This window comes from Mauremys reevesii, linkage group 10 (assembly GCF_016161935.1).
Source record: "Mauremys reevesii isolate NIE-2019 linkage group 10, ASM1616193v1, whole genome shotgun sequence".
NCBI classification, from domain to species: Eukaryota; Metazoa; Chordata; order Testudines; family Geoemydidae; genus Mauremys; species Mauremys reevesii.
This window is the reverse complement of record NC_052632.1, coordinates 12,759,309-12,783,827: the sequence shown is the minus strand read 5'-3', so window position 1 is coordinate 12,783,827 and position 24,519 is coordinate 12,759,309. Positions and strand designations below refer to the sequence as shown.

At 42.6% G+C, this 24,519-nt stretch overlaps 1 protein-coding gene across 12 annotated transcripts in view; it reads right to left on the bottom strand.

Annotated features, from left to right (window-relative positions):
• AKAP13 (A-kinase anchoring protein 13) overlaps positions 1–24,519 on the bottom strand; it is a 337,762-nt gene that overhangs the window by 230,709 nt on the left and 82,534 nt on the right. For 8 of the 12 annotated variants that reach the window (XM_039490381.1, XM_039490379.1, XM_039490382.1 and 5 more), the window contains one exon: positions 13,697–13,739. In XM_039490381.1, the coding sequence (XP_039346315.1) occupies positions 13,697–13,739 (43 nt within the window). Of the gene's footprint in view, positions 1–13,696; positions 13,740–18,203; positions 18,295–22,614; positions 22,646–22,842; positions 23,066–24,519 lie in introns of those variants that run through there. The other 4 variants (XM_039490384.1, XM_039490385.1, XM_039490386.1 and 1 more) reach the window with 4 other exon arrangements.

Genomic DNA, 24,519 nt, shown 5'->3' with positions numbered 1-24,519 from the left:
ACTGCCAGGGCAGCACCCCAGACAATGGGGCACCAGGTCCGGGAGGGACACGAGGGGCCAAGTGGCAGCAGGACACTGGCCTGCAGAGGGTGCTCCGGAGGCTAGACGAGCTAACTCCCAGAGACAACCAGCAGGAGGTGCCGCAGGGGTGAGTCTTGCATTGCTACAGGGCCATCCTGATTATCACTATAAAAAAGTTTTTTTTCTTCTGCTGATAATAGCTCAAACAGCTCACCTTAATTAATCACCCTTGTTACAGCTGGTATGGCAACACCCATTTTTTCACATTCTCTGTGCATATGTATTTTCCTACTGTATCGTCCACTGCATGCATCTGATGAAGTGGGTTTTAGCCCATGAAAGCTTATGCTCAAATACATTTGTTAGTCTCTAAAGTGCCACAAGGACGCCTCATTCTTTTTGCTGATACAGACTAACATGGCTACCACTCTGAAACCTATTCCAAAAGTAACACAGCTCCAGCTTGAAAAAATCAATGTTGTTGTTCTATTACTTTAGGTTTTTTTAATATTAGAATTTTTTTTCTAATAGTATGCGTTATTATTACACCTCTACCCTGATATAATACTGTCCCTTGGGAGCCAAACAATCTTACCGTGTTATAGGTGAAACCGTGTTATATTGAACTTGCTTTGATCCGCCGGAGCGCGCAGCCCTGCCCCCCTCCCCAGCGCTGCTTTACCGCGTTATATCCAAATTTGTGTTATATCAGGTCACGTTATATCAGGGTAGAGGTGTATCTAATAGTCTAATCTAATATTAGGTTAGAATAGATTATCTAACAGTCTAATCATCTAATATTAATGAATAGAACATATTGTCTCTGCATACTACTCAGGCTGTATGCAAGCCCCGATGTCATGGCCCCAAGTAAGCTACTTCATTCAGACATTGGGCAAAGCAGCACCAGGGAGCAGCTCCAAAACTGTTCTGCTGTTAGTTGGGGGGTGTGCGTGTGGGGGGGGGCAAATATCTATATGTGGCCCCAGAATGTCCGTGAAAGACCCCAAAGCCTTTATCCTTTCCACTTACGCTATCCAATAGTTATGGGGTTCTCATACTTCATTGCACCATGACCCCCTTCTGACCACAACAATTGCTATATGACTCCGGAAGCGGGGACTGAAGCTTGAGTCCGCACGAGCCCCGCGTGTGGGGCCCGAAGCCCGAGCCCCACCATTCCAGGTGGGGGGGGGGGGAAGAGTTGAAGCCTAAGGGCTTCAACCCCATGCAGGGGCCTGTAACCTGAGCCCCTCCACCCAGGCAATGGGGCTTGGGTTTCAACCCCAGGCCCCAGCAAGTCTAAGACAGCTCTGGCGACCCCATTAAAATGGGGTCAGTACCCACAGTTTGAGAACTGCTGCAATAGTTCATGGCATTAGCGCCAAACATATCACCCTGGGGTCCACAGGAATCCTGAAAGCTATTGTGATGGAATTATAGTATCTTGCAAGCCAACTTTAACTTGCTCGGGGTTCCTTGTCTCTGCCCCTCTCTCCAAGCCTTAGATCAAGATCCTCACAGGTATTTTGGGCTCCTAACTTCCACTGAAATCAATGGAAGTGAAGAGTCTAATACCTTTCAAGAGCTGAGCCTTTTTGGCTACACTGATAAAGTATTCAACCATATAATTTTATTAGTAGATGCCTGAGTGAACAACACCACTTTCAACCAATTACAAGCAACAAAATGGGCCTTTTATTTAAACATGGGAATGGGAAAATAGCAGGCCGTGTTAATGCCTCTGCTGCCTGAGAAATGGAAAGTCAGCCCTGGCACCATGAAGTTAAAAGGAGAGATTTAGAATACCTGGAGGCTAAGTACATATTACCATACTTTTTATTAGAGTGTTTCCTATCAATGGTATAATTTCTAAAGCAGAGCAGCTGTATCTAAAGTTATAGGTTTTAAGCCTTTCCCCGATTTAAAGGCACATGGCAGCAGAAGGGCTCTCCTCACTCTACTCTCCTCCTCTCACCAGCAACACACTCCAATAGATGCAGCTCAGACCACTGTGTGACTTGCAGTGTCAATTTCCCTACCAGCTGCAAAACAGCCTCTCCCACTTACAAATATTTCACAACTACAGTACTGAGAACTACAGTAATAATCAAGCCAATTTTTAAAGTAACATTGTACATTTTTGCAACTAGGAATATAATACATTGTATCTATATTTTACTAAGGATGAGTATTTTTCCTCTCGCCCTAGACAACTAGTTCTTTTACTCCTTTAACAAAAACAATCATTTGCAACAAGTAACACTGACTTGAAAGCAGAACCTCAGCATTAAAATCTTTGTCCTGTAACGCAGCTGCCACTGGATGGCAGTACACAGCACCGATCTCAACAAAGACTCACTAATAATTGCTTCTCTATTTTATTTTCCATTTATAAATAAAAATATTGGTTTATTTAGACAGCTATATGTCACATAGCATCTTTCCTACAAACTGTCTCCCAGCACTTTACAGAGCCAGGTAAGAAATAACAGCAGAATGAGGGGGAGAGAAAGATGTGACAAGCAAAGGAGAGCAGATATGTTTTTCTGATGAGATATGAAAGCTTATAGTGATTTGAAAACATACACTACCATTCTCTCTCTTACAGTTTCAGGCCTGTCAGTATCCTCAACATAGGCCTGCTCTGGCCAAGGTCCACAGAGGTTCTAATCCGGCTGTAAAAATCAGCTCCAGGCAAAGCAAGTGTTGACATTTTGTTACAGAAACCAAAGGGGATAAGAGTTCTGGAGGAGCTGAGAAGGGACTTAATCAGGTCATTTTTAAAGGTGAACTGAAAAAAATATTTTCAAAAGCTATTTAAGAACCCAAATGAGCTGCAGAATACATAGATTTAATTTTACATAAATAGTAATAGCTCACTCTTATATGGTGCTTTTCATCAGTACACCCCAAAGTACTTCACAATCTTTTTAATACATTTATCCTCAACAGTTCTGAGAGTTAGGGACATGATGATATCCTCATTTACAGATGGGGAACTAAGATACAGAAAGGTTACGCGTCTTTGCCCAAGGTCACACAAGAAGTCTATAGTGGAGCAGAGAACTCAACACTACGCTAGTGCCCTAACCACCAGACTGTCCTTCCCCCACATACTTCACCGAAAAGAACAGCTGAAGTCTCTGTTAAGTCCTGGGATCTGTGTTCTTCCTCTGACAGCTGGTGGTGACATTATCACCCAATATGGGGTAAAGGATGCAACCCTTTCCACTGTTCCTGCTGCTGGCGAGCTCGTCAGCCACTGTGGAAGATAGAGAACCCTGAACTCAGGGCCTGGCAGCTATACGCTATCTTAACAAATTAGTTACTGTGCATTGTATAGTAGCTACTTTTCCAATGAAGATGTTTGTGAAGCTTTTTAGTACTCAGGGTTTAAAGTAACCCACTTCACAATCAAGATGTTACAGCTCAGAACAATATGGTGCCTTCAGCAGGTGGTAGAGGGGCCTCCGGGAAGGCACAAATTATTTCAATATCACATAGGCTATAATACTTCAAGATAATGGTGACTTAAGGGCTGAATCTCCGACAATAAATGCCTTGGGTTTGTTTAAGCCAGTCCATTTATGTTATTTCACCGCAAGATTTACCTACACAGTCAAGCCCCATTTATACGGGCCTAGCAGAAAAGATGGAATACAGTGTGGGGGAAGTAGGAGGGGCTGCTTCAAACTAAATTAAGGAAACTGTGTGTCAGTGTTTAGAACATGTGAGAAATAGGGGAGGAAGGCTGAGAAGGGATTTACCAACTGCAACTCACCCCGTGACCAGTCTGGAAGGAATATGGTCTTTAAGCAGGAAAGCTCTCAATCGATGGTCATTTCATTTCATGAGGTTGCTTTAGATAAGACTGCTTTAAATATGTGAATGAACATTATATTAAATACATGACTGATGTGCGAAGGTGTTTACATTGGTATTCAGCGGGGCTCATGGGTTAATGCAGCTCCTAGTGTGAGAGTTATTCAAAGTGGCTCTTAAATTGTGGGGACCTGTGAGATCTGACCTAAGAGTCAACAATACATTGCAAGTCCAGGATTCAGCTGTACAGCTAAGCAGCAGCATATTGGTTTGCAGGAACACAGCACTGTGCTTCATCAGCAGTGGTGGGCTCTACAGTTCTCCAGAATAGGAGACAAACTATCCTTGCATGACGTGGACAAGAATTTCGGGAGTTGGGAATGGAAGGATCACAGATCAAAGGCCAGGACAGGTATCAAACATCATCATCTGGTGCATAGTTGAATAAGGACAACATTACAGGAAAGAAGTGTATGTAAGGATATCTTGCATTTCCATCTGGGAGGCAAAAAATAATGATACCAAGGGAAAGCTGCACATTGTTCTTTAGAGCTGCCAAATATAATGTGTTACTCTGAAAGGTCAGAACTTACCCGAGCATGATGCTTTCTGTAAGACTTTCTAAAGAGTCTCCTGAGATTGTCAGATCCCGCTTTAAATAAGTCTGACTAATGTGTTCTTTGTTCCTCATTTAAAAGGCCTTCTCATATTGTGGAAGTCAAAGGCTTTGGGGGTGGAGGAACAGAAAATCACCTTGTCATTAAGAGAAAATTCAAGTGCCCAACTAATACATGACAGGAGAGATTATCAGAGTCTCCTGCCTTTATAACTACAAAACTCAAGATCAAAGCATCTTTTCTTCTTGCCTGAGGATCCCAAGAGAAAGTCACACAAGGCTACTATGTTGCTCAGAGTAATGTTCATGGACTACTCCCATGTTAAAAGAAGACCAAGATACATTCTACTTCCTGCCTGTCATTATCAGATACCCACAAATCCCAAGTGGCCTGTATCACCTTGGCTCTTTCCAAGCAAGCAGTTTTATTGCCTTTAGGTAAGTGATTAAAATGTATCTGTCCATCCAATGGCTTCAGGGACAAACTTCATTGACAGGTAGCATCACACACAGCAAAAGCATTTCACTTGGGCTTCATCCCTCTGGTAAATATTTTAAAAGATCACTAATTATAGTACATAATGCTGCACAAGTTGCACACTTTGAGACTCAGTTTCAGACATGGTAATTATTCTGCTGTCAAACACTGACTGCTTTGACTCCTCTTTGTGTTTTCGTTCACCACAATCTCTTTATTTAAATTTGATTTTAATCAGCCATTGTCCACCTACCCAGCAGGAAGTAATTACTTTCTAACCAATTTTAAAAAGCTCAGTTTCTCCATCCACACTGGCAACTTTGGTACCTCGCCGTCGCTCATAACGACTGCTATTGTTTAAATGCGGACAATGTGCTTGGAAGTGTACTAGACACACAAATGAAGACAGTTGCTGCTCTGGGCAGATACAATCTAAACAGGAGACAGGAAGAAGGCAGGACATATTGAGGAACCTAGAAGAGTTTCCTTGGTTTTATTAATGCCTCTCTCTCCCTTCTGTACGCAATGTGGTGGTGGTGAAGGCACTAGTGGGTTTGTGGGCCTTAAACAACAGTCTCAGAATAAACAATTGAAAAAGTTCTAAGTTGATCTCTTTCCTGTGGGATAGAACATATAAACGTGGGTCAAGCAGCATGAATTAAGCTTGGGCTCGCTGCTAGGGAAGCGAATGTTGCTCTCAACATGTGAAGGAAAGACAGGAATATGGTTCCATGAGGAGCTCTTTAATGACATGAATATCAAAGAAATCCTACCAAAAAATGGAAACATGGCCAAATTGCTAAGGGAGAGTGCAAAAGAATACCACAAGCATGTAGAGACAAATTCAGAAAGGCTAAGGCACTAAATGAGTTACACCTAGCAAGGGACATAAAAGACAAGAAGAGGTTCTTTAAATACATTAGGGGCAAGGAGAATGTAGGTCCTCTACTTCGCAGGGAAGGATAGCTAGTACTTGACAACATCAAGAAGGCTGAGGTGTTTAATGCCTATTTTGCTTCAGTCTTCACTAAAAAGGTCAGTGGTGTCCCGATACTCAACACAATTAATATTAACAACAAAGGGGATGGGAGCACAAGCCAAAATAAGGAAAGAAGACATTAAAGAATATTTAGATAAGTTGGATGTTTTCACGTCAGCAGAACCTGATCAAATTCATCCTATGTTTCTTAGAAAACTAGCTGAAATAATCTCGGAATCATTAGCAATTATTTTTGAGCACTCACAGGGAACAGGTGAGGTCCCAGAGGACTGGAGAAAGCTAAATATAGTATCTATCCTAAAAAAGGGGTACAAGGTCCTTGGGAATTACAGACCAGTCAGCTTAAATTTGATACCTGGAAAGATACTGGAACAAATTATTAAACTATCAGTTTGTAAGCACCTAGAGGATAATAGGATTACAAGGAACAGCCATCGTGGATTAGTCAAAAACAAATCATGTCCAACCAACCTAATTTCCTTCTTTGACAGCATTACTAGCCTGGGAATGGGAGGGGGCGGGGGGAGAAATAGATGCAATGTATCTTGGTTTTAGTAAGGCTTTGACACAGTCCCACATGACATCCTCTTAAACAAACTAAGACAATGTGGTATAGATGAAATTATACACAACAAGGTGGGTGCACAACTGCTTGAAAGACCATACTCAAAGAGTACGGTAGTTATCAACGGTTACCTGTCAAACAGAGAGTATATCTAGTGGGATCCCACAGGAGTAAGTCCTGGGTCCTGTACTATACAATCTTTTCATTAGTAACTTGGATAATGGAGTGGAGAGTATGCTTATAAAATATGCAGATGAAGCGGAGGGGGAGGGGGGGAGGGTTGCGTGCACTTTAGAGAACAGGATTCGAATTCAAAATGACCTGGACAAATTGAATAACTGGTCTGAATTCATCAAGATTAAATTCAATAAAAACAACTACTTTACTTAGGAAGGAAAAATCAAATACACAACTAGAAAATGGGGAATACCTGGCTAAGTTTTAGTACTGCAGAAAAGGATCTGGGGGTTATAGTGGATCACAAATAGAATATGAATCAACAATGTGAAGCAGTTGCAGAAAAGGCTAATATTCTGGAGTGTATTAACAGGAGTGTTGTATGTAAGGCCTGAGAGGTAATTATCCTGCTCTAGTCAGCACTGGTGAGGCCTCAGCTGGAGTACTGTGTACAGTTCTGGGTGCCACTCTTTAGTAAAGATGTGGACAAACTGGAGAGAGTCCTGAGGAGAGGAACAAATATTACAGAAGGTTTAGAAAATCTGATTTCTAAGGAAAGGTTAAAAAAGCTGGGCCTGTTTAGCCTTGAGAAAAAAAGATTGAGGGAGGACCTGATAACTGTCTTCAAATACGTTGAGGGCTTTTTTTTTTTTTTTTTTTTTTTAAAAGAGGACGGTGATCAATTATTCTCCCTATCCACTGAAGGTAGGACAAGAAGTAATGAGCTTAAACTGCAGCCAGGGAGATTTAGGTTAGATATTAGGATAAACTTTCAAACTATAAGGCAGTTAAGCACTGGAATGGACTTCAAAGGAAGGCTGTAGAATCCCCATCACTGGATGTATTTAAGAACAGGTTGGACAAACACCTGTCAGGGATGGTCTAGGGTTACTTGGTCCTGCCACACCACAAGGAGCTGGACTTTATGGCCTCTCAAGGCCCCTCCAGCCCTACATTTTTATGAGTCTATGAAATAGCCCCAGCCTCCCAAAATTAAATCAATTTTGAGCCACAATGGCATAATCAAGCTCTCACTGAACTCACTGGAAAACTTTCCTTTTTCACACATGCAATACACAGATGACCAATTATACAACTACAGACTTTCACCAACTTTCTATAAACAAGCATGATCCAACACCAAAATCTGATTATCGAATATTCCGTGTTATAGTATGTCTCAATTTTACTATGCTTCTGTGCACGGAGACAAGCAATAAGATAAATGTTATAAAAACTCTATAGATAGGCATTACTAAGGCTAAAATTGGGAAGTACCCAGTTCACTTCTGAAGCAAGACTATTAGGACAACAAGATCAAGTCTTTAGTTACATATGATCATTTACCCCCCCCCCCACACACACACACACACTATATTTATTGAAGGTATGTTGGTAATAAGAACATAACTAAAGGATCAAGGATCACAAGTTATGTCTACAGTAAAGCATCCAAAAGAACTCTCAATATTGGTACAAACCATAAAAAAGCAAAATACTGCCTATACAAAGCTTGTTCATATTTCCTTTCTAGTTGTTTAAATTGGTAGCAATTCCATTCAGCCCAAAGAATTGACTAAAACTGAATTTCACTTATAGACAAAGGTGCTTCTTTAACTCAATCAGAAATCAAAGATCACTTAAAAAAGTCTAAGTGCTAAAAAAACTGAGGGCTTGTCTTCACTACAGGGGCAAGTCAACTTAAGTTACGCTTCTTCAGCTATGTGAATAATGTAGCTGGAGTCGACAGCTTAGGTTGACTTACTCCAGTGTCTTCATGGTGCTGTGTCGATGGGAGATGCTCTCCGGTCAACTTCCCTTACTCTTCTCAGAGAGCTGGAGTACTGAGGTTAACTGGAGACCATTCTGCCATCGATTTAGTGGGTCTTCACTAGACCCGCTAAATCGATCCCTGCTTCATCGATTGCAGCAGCCTTGATCTCCCCCTAGTGGAGACCAGCCCTGAGAGACTAACCTTGCACTACCAATGCGTCTCAACCCTCACCGGCAATAGAGCTGGCTATTCCGGTTCAAAGTCCCCAAATGTAATACTGGCAATCATCTCCTGATATTCTAGGTCCAGTTGCAAGCTTTCTGAGTGAAAAAAATGTCTATGACATAGTTAAGATGAGAGATTTCACTGTAAGACCTTCAGAAAACTAAGTCTGATGTTGATCATATCCCTCCCTTCATTAATAAAATGTTTGTCACCTCCCAATTCCACACCCACTTTTACACTCACCAACGGAAAGGACAAAATAACTTTTAAAGTCTGGCTTGAAAATACAAAATCCATCACAGAATCAGAACTAAGATTGAAACTCCATTCTTAATCCACTTCACTGCATAGGAGATCCCTGAAATGATGGACTGGTGTTGCAATATGAAATGATAATGGCGAGGAGTTAAAGGCCATTTCTAGATTTAATTCTGTGCCTTTGCTTTAACATAGGAGGTCCCCTATGATGAGGTGAGATAGATAACTGGATAACTATGGTGGTCCATGGAGAACTGTCCAGTCACATGGCTTTAGTTCCTCTTTCATATATCCTACTTCTAAAATGCACTAGAAGGCCAATAGGGCACACTGAATGTTCTCCTAATGCCGTTTTCCATGTAATTCCTGTAGAGGTCCCCAAAAGATTATGGAATTGTGAACAAGATGAGAGATGGTCCTTACAACTGCAAATTTGAGGGGAAGAGGTCCATTACAGCAGTATACACAGGAGGCTCTGGATACTGTTCCCAGTCATGTGACATAACCTTTTGTAACCCTGACCCATGTCACAGGACTGTGACCAATATGTAAAGTGCATTCTCTGACCGGCACTGCTGCACCCCACAACTTGATTATAGTGCACAAGATCATCTCTGTGTTAAAGCGTGGTCCATAGCATAAAAAGTTTTTGAAAGCCCCAGGTTAGTAGTGGCAATTCATCTGTTATGGGGATATAGATAATCCTTGTCAATGACTTCCCAACTCAGAGTTACTTGTTATCAATAAGACTCCAGCTGATATAACAGAACCTCCCACGTTAGGGAGGGGGAAAGTGGGTTTAAACTTATTTGCCTTAAATTCACACTATAACAACACACTAGACTTTAAAATAGAATACCACCTTTTATAAAATAACTAAGCGTTGACAGTTACACTGAGCTGATAGCTGCTTGACCTGCAGCCTGATTAAATACTGGCATTAATTATATCACACTCTGCTAATGTTTCACTGTTATATTGAGGAACACTCGACTGCCCTGCCTCTTCTGACATAAGTTGCAAGGCCTTGTGACTGAATCACTGTGTACACTGGGAGCAGAGCCAAATCAAGGAGCTAAGAAAGAACACATTAAAAAGTATTGTTATAAAGTGTAGGGAACTTACTCAGAGATTAAAAGGAGAGATACAATTGTCACAGGGGAGCCAAATAAAACAAGGGCCAGTTGTTTTCAGCACGAAGTGCGAGCCCACGTTCACACAGATGCTGGAAGAATAGACTGACTTCATCGCTACCTGCTGATTTTTTTTTTTCCAGAGCAGTTGCATCACACCTGCAGTTGACAGTTCTTGGCTTTAATTCTCACTCACGAGAGAATGCTGAAATGGAATGCTGGCATTTAATTTAAAAAATGGATTTGAGTGTCTCTCTTTTGGTCTTCAAATAAGCTCTCTCAAAGGCCTGTAGCCACATCATGTCAGGCTGTGACTTCACCAGATCTCACAAGCTAAGCAGAGACAGGATGGGTCAGCTCTTATGGAACTGGAGAATGAAAATCCAGATGATTTCGGAAATAGTAGTGGTGATTCAGTAGATGGCTCTCTTTCCCTCCAAGTCAGTGTAATGAATCAATTACCCAGTATGGAGCTAAAGGATATAGTTTTATTGCAAATACCCTTTTTTCTATTATATGCAAAATCTAAGTCCTGAGCGCACGTAACCTCTAAGGTTCCCACAACACTTTTCACAAGTATAAGAGCATTAACCTAGTTGTCTCAGTCAAGTACCAGCTAGGGTAAATTGCATTCTGCCTCTCTAACTAGACCTTGAAGTTCAACTGAAGATGTTATTTTTCACTTTCTACCTCTAAAAGTGGCAGGACAGTGCTGTTGGTGCAGAGTAGATGTCAAAAAAAAAGAAGCAGTTTGGTGTATGGAGAATGGATCCCTACATGTATTTTTACTTACACACACACCTTCCCCCGCTTTCAGGATAGAAGTTGCTAGAGATATAGCAACTGCTACTCATATTTAAAACTTTTTTTTTTTTTGGACTAAGAAAATAAAGGCCACACTACAAAGACCTCCTAAAAATCACACCAAAACAAAACAAACAAAACCTTTTCCTGGAAGCAAATCACTGGTGTATGTGGCTCCCTCCAGATAATCACTACGTTCGTTTCCAATAATTTGCTTCGTAGATGGCATAATTCCTTATTAACAAATGAATGACTTGTTTTCAACGCAATTCTTAGCTTTCAGAAATGCAGCCCCCAACCAAGCCTATGTATGGGATGTCTAATAAATGTCATTCTGAGAAAGAACACAAATTCCAAGAACTTTTAGTGCTGTTTGATAGTAATGCCCACTGCTGACTGTTCCTGGAAATTATTCTGCCTCTCCCTTATGAACAAAAAAGTGATTAATCTGTTCTTGGTATTAATCTTTTTTCTCTTCCTCTCACATGGAGCAATCCATTCAACTGATAGAGAGATATCAGTTGTCAATTAATGGTAGGTGGAACATGAAACTGATCCAAAAAACTACGCAGTCCATAAATTGAAAGCAAACATATTTATTTTCCTGGATTGTTTGTATCTACTGAAACTGGCTCTTGATTCCAGTAGAAGCAGATTAACTTTTATAGCTACTGAGGCGGGGCGGGGGGGAAATCACCAGAGCAGTAACAGTCATGTCAACATACACAAAGAAAAACTATACAGTATGCCAGCATTATCATCATTTTGTTCATCACTGTGCTAAACTAAACTTCCATTTAATCCTGCCTGCTCCCACACATGGAAAAAGAGACCTTGTAAAGATGTCCAATACATGAATTTATTATCTATAAAATGCAAAACAATCAAAATGATAGGGGGGAAAATATACTTAGCTTGAGTGCAACATTAGGACTGAGAAATCAAGCACTCAAGAACAGGAAATTCATAAAGTTACACACTCAAATTTTATTCTGTCTGGTGTTTACATCAAATATATGTACATAATCTGCAATTTCTCGTAATTGCTCTCTGGTGGTTCCTATCTGTAAAACAAAGTTTCTTCTAAATTGACGTGGCTATAATCTGCCTGTGATTTTCCAACTTTTATGTTAAAAATTGTTACAAGATTATACACAATGCAGCTGTGGATTTCAATAAACCATTTTTACAGTCACTTTTCAGAGGAGAATCACAGTCTAGTGCTGCTATGTGAAAGAGAAGGTGGCAGTCTGGGAGTAAAAAATTAAGCCATTGACAGAACAAAGGTGCAGAATTAAAAACGACAAGAGATTAAAGGCCAGTATAGTCCACTATGTCAAACACCCAGTGCTTCACAAAAAACTCCCCACCACCCCCTACCCACTTAGCTCTTACTTCTACTTGCTATGGCTGTCTGCACAAGCACTTTTCTTCCACTAGAACAGGTGGAGCTCTATCAATGGTAGCAATGGTGAGACTATAAATGTAGACAGACCACTAGCATTTTACCCACCATCTTGGCTAACTCTGCTCAGAGCAGGCATAGACAACATGGAGGCTAAAACATTACTGACTGCCAGTGGCTTGCCGACACTCGAACGCTCAACATTGCTACCAATAGAAGGTGTCGGTGGAGCTGTACCCAGAAGTAGCAAGTGACAGATTTTCCAAAACAGCCTAGCATGGATAAGATATTTGAAGGCAATTCTGCTCTGGTTGAAGTCCCATTGACTTCAATAGGAACAGGATCAGACGTGTCATCAGAAGACTCTTTCTCATACCATTATTTTATCAGGAGAGAAGGATAAGGTCATTAATAAAGCAGACAATCTACAAATTAACAGTTAAGGAATCTCTGTTTTGAAACAGGCTGAAGTCTATTTAAGGGGTTTCCAGATTGGAAAAGCTGGTGAGAGGAGCCTTATAAAATATGCATTGCTAATTGTTCAGTGCACATGGCAAAGGCCCCTAGGAAGAGAAGAGAAGTAGCTTACCTAGAGTAGAACACTGGTTACTTATTTTTAAAACTGGCACAGTACATTTACATATTCCAAACAGGGAATAGATTTTGAACAAATACAAGGATTCCACAGGCAAACCGCTAACATGATGCACATCTGTGGTGCTATATACAGTAAAATGGTTAAGCTGCCTGCCACTGATTCCAGCACATATTTGAACAATTTATATACATGTGTGTCTAGCTCTTGTTTGGCAGTTCCTATCATGCTGCAACAGGGCTTCTGCTGAGAAGAAAAGGCTATCCTGTTCTTTATTATTTTGGTCATCCATGTCACCAACTTCTAGAGAGACTGATATCAAACATACCAGACTATAGAAACCTTAGAGCGCTCTCCTGCCATTTCCTGATGATGACCCAGCTCCATTTCTGTCCTATCTAAGGTCTGACAAAATATGATACCCGAGGGTGAACATTAAGGTTTCTTGTTTCGCACACAAACTGTGACTTGCAAGACCTCTCAATACTCTCTGATTTCCAACAGCACTGATGTTCACCCAGAAATGTTCTCCAAAAAGGAAGGGGGTACTTCCATGCTTTTAAGCTTATGCATGGTGCAGAACAGTGTTATACATTACAAGTGAGACCCTTAAACTTTCTACTTAAAAGGTATTATCTGGATTAGCTAAAAAGCTTCCTTTTTACTGCAGTATTAGACCTTTAATTTGATTTATTTGGGGAGCAAAGAATAAAACAAGATAACCAAGATCCCTGGCACAGAGCAAAACTCCATTAAATAGGTACAATTTGTGACACAAAAAAAAAGATAAAACAAGTAGTTTAAATGTTGGTCTACTCACATATAACGGAGCTTGCTGTGGATTAAGTTTCATGACCCGAACACTGGAATGGAAGAGAAAAGATGTGTTAAAAACATTCATTTATCCTCCCTAAAATAAACACTTTTTTTGGTAAACTGCAGAATCCTAAATAAAGAATATACAAATCCATACAAGACCACAGCTTGAGAAAAATTTCTCTCTAACTATAGTTTCACACTACTTTACCTTACGTGTCTAAATAATACAAGAACCAAAATTCCTCTATCCTTGCTCCTGCTGGGCAGCATTGAGTAAGGGTGGCAGAGTCTGGCCCAAAAGGGAAAAGATAGTTGATATCCTTTATGTCACACATGGAACTGCCCATTTCGGGCTAGACCTTACAACCTGTCCTAAACATGGCACGTAACTGCATAAACCTAAAAGCAGAGCAGTGGTCCCATTTTGCTCTGAGGGAAGGGGAGGTTCCTTCACCCATTTCAAGAAGAAGTTTACTCCTTCCCTCTACACCCAACCAGCTGCTTTGGCCAGAGTGCAGGGAAGGCAGTGCCAGGACTCCTCCCAGGCAGGGACAGAAGAGCCAGCAGCTATCTCCCGTGTTGATAATAGTTAGTGCAGATGGAACTCACTCCCCTTTACCTTCATGTCAGTTCATCTCTCTTCATTCCCCAAACACATCTTAAAAAACATCTGTTTCCAAATGTGTTCTTTAGTGCGACGACTGTTGTAACCTTTCCACACATCTGACAACCCACTGATATTTACTCCCTTCTATTTTTTTTTTGTTGGGTCCTTTATAGGACGGTCTTTTAATCTCCACAAATGTGCTGAGTTCTCTGCAATGGTGCAGAATGCCCTGAAGGTCTCTGCATGTTGCATGTTAATAATTATTATTATTCCATTATACTTTGCCAATAATTCCCCCCCGCCTTTTAGCATAAAACTGTTTTATTTATTGTAGCTGTTCTCCCTCAAGTCACAATTACAGTACTGATGGCTTGTTCCAGAATGAAGTGGTGAAATCCATTAGTCTGGCAAATGTATCTTCCAAAGGAATCTGGTCCCTGTGCTTGCTGGAGTGGTGTCTTTCAGGAAACATTCCAAGAAAATGCAGTACACTGAAAAATCATTCTTTATGAAATTCAGGAATGTTCTTCAGCGAAAGCACTATATAGTGCCCAAGCATTTCTTCAGTGACAGCCTAGCCAGGAAACATCAGTCCTTGTCCCAATCATTTCCTATTCCAGTCTGGGAATCCTTAGTGGGTAAACCACGCATAGATGAAAACGTTTTTTGAAACATTTAGCCGCTGTTGGAGGTAGGTGCCATTTAAATTCTGTGCTGTGACAATGCACGCTGCTTTCTAGAGCCTTTAAACTAACGTTAAGGATTGCCCTTATATTGCCAGGAGATTAGAGTCTCTTGTGTACCCAAAGGGCAGGTGCAACATGCGCATTGGCAATGCAAGCCCTCCTTTCATAGCTCCTCGGAAGACATGCCTCAAACTTGACTTAGAAGGATCAATTACTTGAGAGGCGAGAAGGAAATTCAAGCTCTACACCCACACAATCCTTGGCTTCTATGCTTACACTGCCAACAAAAGTATCAGTTAGTGAAAACTGTGTTGATAGCTCTAGCTTCTATCCCAGAGGTTGGGCAAACTTTTTGGCCTGAGGGCCACACTGGGGTTGCGAAACAGTATGGAGGGCCGGGTAGGGAAGGCTGTGCCCCCGCAAACAGCCTGCCCCCCACCCCTATCCACCCCCTCCCACTTCCCACCTCTGATTGCCCCCCTCAGAACCTCCGACCCATCCAACCTCCCCCCGCTCCTTGTCCTCTGACCACCCGCTCTCGGGACCCCCAACCCTAATTGTCCCCCTGGGATCCCCACCCCACCCCAGCCCCTTTCAGAGCGTGGCCCTGCAAACATGGGCGAAGGACTCAGGAGGAGCAGGGGCAGCTGTGCAGCCAGAGAGAAGTGGCGGTTTCCCCTTCAAAGCGCCGCTTCTCTCCAGCCGGCTGCACAGCCACCCGGTGCTCCTCCTGAGTGCTCCTCCTGAGTCCTCCGCCCGCGTTCCCTGCGCTCCCTGCCTGCTCCCCTGCCCCCGCATGGGGTGCGCTGGTGCTGAGCTGCCCAAGTGCCCAGCCCTGGGTCCCCCTGTTGTTGGCGGTCCCGTGTCGGGGAGCCCTGTGTTCACTTGTAAATCTGCCCCTGAGCCGCACAGCCCAGCTGGAGCCAGCCATGCCGCCACACTGCCGGCACGGCAAGCTGAGGCTGTGGGGGAGAGGCCGGGGCCAGCAGGGAGCTCAGTGACTGAGCAAGAGGGTCCTGCGGTCCGGATGCAGACTGCGGGCTGTAGTTTGCCCACCTCTGTTCTATCCACTAGTACTTGTCCTGAGACCCACCAGCTCATTTCCCATAGGCCAACGAAGAGTCAAGAGATGGTAATGACTACTACTAACATGGACCACAGTACCCATAGTCCATTTCAGTACCCAACCGCCTCCACCTTCCATATGCCCCTTCCTATCGTGGTAGTGTCCCACAGATTTCCCCACAGAGAACTGCATTTCTTTAAACATAACTTCCATTTCCTTTTCTTCTGGAGTTGTGAAAATAAAAAACACCTCTACAGAAGACAATCTAGTGTTAGGAGAATTGTACTATAGCAGTGGTTCTCAAACTTTTGTACTGGTGACCCCTTTCACATCACAAGCCTCTGAGTGCGACTCCCAAAATAAAAATATAAAAATGTGTTTGTAAATTTAACACCATTATAAATGCTGGAGGCAAAGCAGGGTTGGGGTGGAGGTTGACAGCTCACGACCCACCCCCCATGTAATAACCTCACGATCCCGAGGATTCCCAACCCCCACTTTGAGAACCCCTGTACTATAGGTGGGGGGGAGCTTTTCTATGTAAAGCCAATGACAAAAAGCCTGCAAGCTTTTCTTTCAACTTCCCAGATGTTCACTTTGCTTGAAAAGAGCTATGAGGAGAAGCTAGTAGCTGATTCTAGTACGCCTGTATTCAAAGGTTTCCAGGAGCCAGGCACCAGAATCCTAACTGCACCTGGTGAGAATGTACATCTCAATCTGGGAGAGCCTGAATTCAGGTACAGGATATTTAAAGCAGTTTTTGCTCTCTCTCTTTTTTTTTTTTTTAAATAAAGCACCATACAACATAGAAACAGAAATCAAATGTGGCCTTAGAGATAAGGATAGATTTTTGACTTCACCCTCCTGGTGAGTTCATAAATCCCTTGCAGTTTGGTTTTGTGATTTGTTGCATCATCAAATCTTTCCAAGGAAGCTGAAGCCTTTGCACCTATTCATCATCCTGGGATCATAGGTATTATTGTGACTGTCAGTACATCTAATCTCCCAGGACCAACCTAGAAGGGAGGGATGACATTGCAGCTCAAGTTTTGGGAACGGAAGTCAGGAAAACTGGTTTCTGTTCCCACCTCCACCGTGGATATTCTATATGACCTAGGGAAAAGATCTCTGGGTTAAATTTTGGGCCTACTGAAGTCAGTGGGAGTTTTGACATTAGTTTCAGTGGGGACAGGATTTAACTTACTAATAACCGCAACGTGCTTTGAGATCCACAGATGGAGGAGAGCAAAGCTTTAGTCTTATCATAGGACTTTTCAATTGTGCTCATTTCCTGCAGTAGTGATGGGAGCAAATCTCTAAGTACTTAAGGCCCCCGGTAAACAGGATGAAAATGTCCACCTGCACCTAACTCACATACTTCAAATATCTGGTCCAAACCTACCCCCTCCTTGGGGTTTGCCTTCATTGTTAAACAGCAAACAAAATAAACCTCAGCCTAAACTTTCTCCTGAGCTTAGCAATTCCTGCGCTCCTTCCCCTGAAGGATATCCTCTAATTCCTTTTGCCTTACAGTCAAACCTTTTTGTACACCTTGGTAAGACTAATTATTTAGACTTGCCTGGACAAGGAGGAATCAGCAAAATCACTTTGTATTTCTGTGCAGGGTCCTAGTACCTGACATCTTGTTATATACACCCTCATTCTGTAACAGCTTCAAAAACTAGTCATAACATCACATCCAGTTTCAATCACAACATTCTCTTCCATGAGTCACAATAAACATTTTACAAAATAGCTGCGTTCAAAAGACTTGTTTTGCCTTTTTCCTGCCTTTCAGCTTGTAAGACAGTGTATTACTTGTGAAAATGAGGGACCAATAACATTGGCTTGAGCGTGGCACGTTTTTGCAAGGTGCAGAGCAAGCTTCCTGCACGCAGCTGTCAATGAACCTCACTCCTGATCTACAATCGCCCCTGCTCTTCCAGTCCTATTCCCCGCTCGAATCACACATCTCTCTCCGCCAATTCTCCTCTGTCTGAGCTACAAGAGCCTCAGATATTCTGGAGCTGGGCCTCTCGAACAGGCACCGAGAGTGTTGTCCAACTGAGCGCCTTTTCTTGTGTGTCATGAAAACTAGGTTGAGACCAAACAGTTTTTCATTTTGATATAGACCACTGTTTCAACCTACCTTCCCCATGAAGTACCAACTAATCATTCAGATTTTCACAAGAGAGGCCCATTTCTGATGGGCTTCTCCCGTGTTCTGGAATTAAATCCTGTTATCTCTGGTTTGATAATTTAATGACATTTGCATAATGACATGATGATGCAAACATTATGACATCAAACCACCACACTCCTGTCTCAAATCAGGGTGTTTAAAGGGAGCAAAAACTTTGTCTGCAAGTAGATTCTTCTTCAATATTCAGTTCCTTCATTGCCATGGAAATATTCTGCACCATACAGGAAAACAATTTTCTTTATTGTAAACTAGAATGGTTAATTTGTACTTTTATACTATTTACTCAGCTGAGTTCACAAACAACCACATTTTACACTCCTAGATTAAAGATAAAACCTGTATAATCATCTCATTGTATAGTGTCTATCTTATCAAGGAAGCTGAACATGTTTTATATACTAGCAGAGAATACTTCACCTGTCCCTGAAATTCCACCACACAGCAGCCATTCTACACCAGCAACATTACATTACAGGGTTATTGCATACGAAAGTACAAAGTTACTCAATTCAACGGATATCACATGAGGAATTTAAAAAGTGACCAGATATTGGATCTGAGCAAGACAACACAACTAACACCTTTACTCTTACTCTTTTAGGGCTTTTTCTGAAGATCTAATTTATTCTTTATTAATTTTTCAAGAGCTATTTAGTTTTTAGTTTCTCAGAAAGAACTCTACTGAAAGGAAGGAATCCTAATCAGTGCTTTCCCACTCCTCCTCCCATTTTAAAATAGGATTTCTCTTTCATTCTGGAAACTCCCAGTAAAGTGCGTCAGGCTCCGAGGTATTTGCACTCACCCTCCTTATATCATTGTTTGACCTCTGTGGTTTGAAGGTGGATACATTTGCATGCTTTCAGAATCCAAAAGGTACATAAGCATGCACACGCTGAATGAGGTCAAGTATCAGAGGGGTAGGCATCAGACTCCTCGTTGTTTTTACTCTGAATGAGGATATGCCTCGATTTCAGAGTTCCAGTTGTCTTGTTTGTGCACACAAACCTGCAGAGAATCTGTGTTCCTTATTACACTACGCATGGTCATTTGAGTCTCCTCTCTCAGAGCAGCCACTTGTCATCTCTTGGCAGGTAAAATCTGATCCAAAGCCTACAGAAGTCAATGACCACTTCCACTGACCGCAATGGGCTTTAAATCAGCTCTAAGAGTGTAAGCATTCTGGGGCAGGGACTCTTTTTATTATTATATGCTAGTACATCACCTAGCACACTGGGGCACCATCTTTACCTGGGCCTCTAGGCACTAGTGCAACACAGGTACGGCTCTAGCAGATTTTTTAGTTGATTTGCAGCAGGTGTGTGTGTTTGTGCTTGGGAGGTGGGGGGCGCTAGAGAGGTACTGACAGGAGTACCAGGTATCTGAGGAAAAACCTCTCCCTCTGCTCATGCATGTTTCATAGATGCCTTTCCCTCCCCAAAAACAGGAATTTCTAGATGAAGGCTCTTTCAAATGGGAGCAATGGTGTTTTTCACACAGCCCCTAAGCAACCATGCTTCAATCACAGAATCCCTCTCGCTAAGCCAGCACTGACCTGTGGTCTGCAGCACCTTGTGATACACTACAGCAATTCCTGGGTCCTCACATGGGTAGGCGGGACTTGGAGTGTTAAGGAGGGAGCTCACTCAGCCTGTGCAGGCAAGAGGCGAAGCCAACGAGTGCCAGACAGTACTCAAAAACAATCTCTCTAGACAATTAAATGACATTGACTGGCTTCTAGGAACGATCCTGGCTACAATATAAGGAAAACTTGGGGTGGGGGAGCCCCCGCAAAGAGCGAAGCAGAAATGTGAAGATCTCTCCAGCAATGAAATATTGCTCTCTCGGGTTATCGCAAAATAGTCTACATATGTTTAGTGTTTGTGCTACAGTCCCTTATAACCCGAAGGCTGCCTTATCATTATTGTGTGTCGCCAATAAAAGCTAAAAGCAACACATTTCTTGAATTCCTGGGATTTTGCACTGCCTGCAAGCATTTTGCAGCAGCTCAGTCAACCCGGACAAGGAATGCAGATGACTTTAGAAGACAAGCATTCTTTACAGAGCCCTGTGAGCACAGGGTGGACTGCCCAACTCTGATCAGTTACAAATAGGTTACTCGTCAAAACTAAAATTATTGTCTTGTGATACTCATGGATGGGCATGTTGGATCAGTGACAGCCTTGCCAAGCTAGCATTTTTTTGCCACTAGTCCTGTTTATCCAGGAGTCTGTCCTGAAAGCTTAGCTTAAATTCAGTTAAGCTGCCAGCCGTTACCACAGGGAACTTTTAACAGGATGGAGCACTTCCACATTACAATGCAAAAGGAATGGCAACCATACACCGGAAGCTATGTAGCACTGATTCTGATACACATGAGAATTCTTTAGTCCAGAATGTATATGTAGGCAGAGCAGCAGGGGAGGAGGCAACTAGTGAGGAGGCAAATTGGGGGCTGAATAGATAGCTCTGCATGTACTATACAATACAGTTTCTGCAGCATAAGCAATGGAGGGGGGGTCTGCTTTGGCAGCACGTCTTTTGGTATTGCACTTGCCCTGCACTCAGCACCTCACGTCATTTGATTAAACAAAAGTGACATGATCTGATACTAAGTAGACTGTGCCTTTTCCCCTAAAATATCCCACTTCTGCTATCATCATTTATAGAAATGGTGGACACTCTGGTGTACGCTGGGCTCCCATAACTACTGTTATTTTTACCACCGTGTTATCTAACTCTGTTCCGAGCAGATCACTGTGATGACAGTGCTGCACACTGTCAGATCAGGGCTCCTACCTAGCCACACTGGGAAATTTTGAAGGGAAAAAGGCTAGTGGAGGCAAGGTCATAGAGACAAAGCAGACAGCTGTTGTAGACACTTCATCATAAGTGACATTTTACTGGAGAGGAGGTTGTGAAACTGATTATTGTGAATAGCTATATAAACTAATTGCAATGCAGATGTAGACGATATTGCAATTTGGTCTGCGGCCTCAATCTAGTTCCTTGAGGAGAAGCAACTCCACAACTAAAAGGACAGCACTGATCCATCTGGGTCCCCCAGTGGCAATCCCAGCAGAAACCGGGTGGGCAAAGAAGAACAAAATCCCTGCAGAACCAGTTTGAAGCACGTTACATGGGAGTGTGAGGAAAGAGGCTTGCCACTGCCCCTGCTATAGCTGTTTCAGCGAGAGGAAAGATGCAACTGTCAAGAGCTGGCATTCCACATCTTTCACTAGTGCTAGCTGTGCTTTTTAAAAGAAAATAAGAAACTGTGCTTTGAACTTCTTCCTAAGGCCCGCTTTGCCACCCCAAAGCAAACTAATAAAAGAGTTATTTTATACTTTCAGCAAATACATGCAAGTGATCATTCTCTCTCTCTCTCTCTCTCTCTCACACACACACACACACACACACTCTCTCTCAAGGAAGATATTAAAATAGGCATTGTTATTTACAGAAAACTAATTTTAAGCAGCAGAATATGTACCGGTATGTATAAAAAAAACCAACCCTTCCTCTTGACATGACTACCGTGAGCAGACAGAAATTTCCTGTATTGTCTGGTATTAGACAGAGAACGGTGTTGCAGATGACAAAGATCTAGGCCAAATGCTACACCAGAATGGTACCCAATCAGAGTGTGTTTGGGGCTCGGTGATCTAAGTAACAGGGTGGAGCTGAATCCTCTCTCTCTACCTCTGGTAAAGAAACAGACAGGACTGCACCACTCAGGCCTAGTCTACCCCTAAAAAAAATCCACCCCCCTAAGCACCTTAGCTATGCTGACCTACCACCCAGTGTGGACACGGCTAGATCGATGGAAGAATGCTTCCGTCACTCTAGCTAGAATTACAGAATTAAGGAAGGTGAAGCTAGATTTCTTCACAAAACTAGTCGCTCAGAGAAAAAGAGCAGGCCAGTCACTCACCAGGGAACCATTTTGCTGCCACAGGTGGGAACAAGGAACTGGGGGAGAGTCATGGCCACTCCGCCCTTCACACCTTTGCACAAGAAGACACAGTGCACATGTGCAGCCCCAGACACTGCTATTAAAAAAAATCCACTCATGCTCATGCGGCACATGTGCTCTGCCAGTAGGATCCACACCGACACCGAGTCAAAGAACAATTGTTACATGCACTCAGTTCAAAAGGATGTTTACAGAGCCAAAAATAAGGCTCTAGCAATAGCCACAGCTTACAACAGGCTCGGAAGTGTCTGATTCTCTTCCCTAGGGCAGCTTGTTGACTAAAAGGGAATAAATAATGGAAACAGTTGGAATTCACAATGGTCTCTTTAAAAGGTCTCCACAGCTGTGGTTGTAAATAGACCGAGCCAAGCCAGTCCATGCTACCTTTTGCAATGGGAACATGAGCCCTGCCTCACTCTGGTCCTGGCCACAATGAAAAGCTCAAGGCCTGTTGCAACCAGTGTGTGGCATTTGCCTTCAGGCACATCACAATGGTGGCCGTGCCATCACCCAGCTGTGATCCAAGCACATCCCATGTCACAACAAGGCTGTGAGAATCCCATCTCCACCAACGGGCCACACTCTGATACCCTTGCTCCCAATGAGTAGCACCTTGCTCCACGAGTAGTTTCATTGACTTCAGCGCGAGTAATTGTATCAGAAACTGAACCGGTGTCAACAAACAGTCAAGCTTCCTTCCCCCAGACTCAGTGCAAGCACCGCTCCTGATGCTCACCCAGAAGCAATGTGACTACATCATATGCACCAGAGAGTATTTCCTTGCTCTGCCCCCACATTACCCTAAGGTAGTGTGGGCACAGCCCAGCATACTGTGAGCCAAGTGCCACTTCCCCTCCGTTGCATTGTGAGCACACGCGGCCATCACTGAGAACATGGCACCCGACGCCCCACCCATGATGCAATGGAATCAAAATTGTCTTCAATGCCCTCATCACAATGCAGGTGTAACAGACTGTTCTAGTACATGTGATTACGCCTCACTAAGGGCCAGCTCACCGAGCAGGAGACTTACTGACACCTCACAAATGCACTCCTTTAGCGCAGAGGTGGGGCTTTGGGCTTGACAAGGAAGGTCCTGGGTTAAATCCCTACACAGGGTAAATATTTAAAGTGCCCAAACTCATTTTCAAATATGACTTGGGTGCTTTGAATAAAAATGGTATCTCACAATGCCATTTTTAAGCGGTCACTTTTCAGAGTATGACCACTCAAACTCAGAACGTCTTCTGTGGGTCTCTGAGACGTACTATTCCTGAATATATATATACACACACACACATACATACACACACACGAGAGAGAGAAAGGAAATATATGAATGAATGTGTGTTTGTAAAGTTTTGCTACAAACTTGGCCAAGTCATTTATGCCAACAGGAATAACCCAAATGCTCAGATTAAATAAAAAGAAGTTGAGATCCCAAAATAGTTCAAGGATCGGTAACACAGTACATAACTGCATCTTACGTAATCCTCTGACAATGGGTATAGTTCAAATATCTGCAGCCAAAACATCAGGCTGTATATTACTCCATCAGCACTTGACACTTACTAGGTTACCTACTGTGCATGTGTTATTAAAAGCTTATATGGGGAAATCACAGCAGAATTTGAATTCCACTATTTGCCTTTTAAACGCAAAATGGATTTTAGCCTTTTCGGATGAAGGAATTCTGGAGGGCAAACATTTGCAGATGAACATTTTCATTATGTTGTTTATAACAAGTGCTGTGGGTTAACCTTTGTAGTTACTTGTCATCCGAGACCTGTCTCTGTACATTTCCTCAGATTGCTCTTTGCAAATCTGTTGTCTGCATTGTAAAACTAGAGAAAAAGATTTTATACAGACTAGAAGAATTGCTGCCTGTTGGTAGAAGTCTGCCAGTTACTCTTCTCTTGAGATTCGGGGTGTATGCACAGGGAATATAGTGTTTTAAATGTTTGTGTTGTGTGAGGGGACTCGGTAATGAACTGTCTGTTGAATATGCACCCTGCCACCCCCCAAACACACTCATTATCCTACCCCTCTAATCACATTTTAAATTACTAAATTGAACAGACCCACCACAAAGCTGATGATGCCTACATCACACACTAATTAAAAGGGGACCCATTTTGAAGTGGGTGGTCTTAAAATTAAAACCTCTGTAGATGATGTTTGGTTCACAGACACACTTACACCCTCTGCTCCACTCCACTCTCATGTGTGCAGAATATTGAGCCTTACAAGTCTCCTGGCATTGTGTCCTGGGCACATCCATGAGAGGAG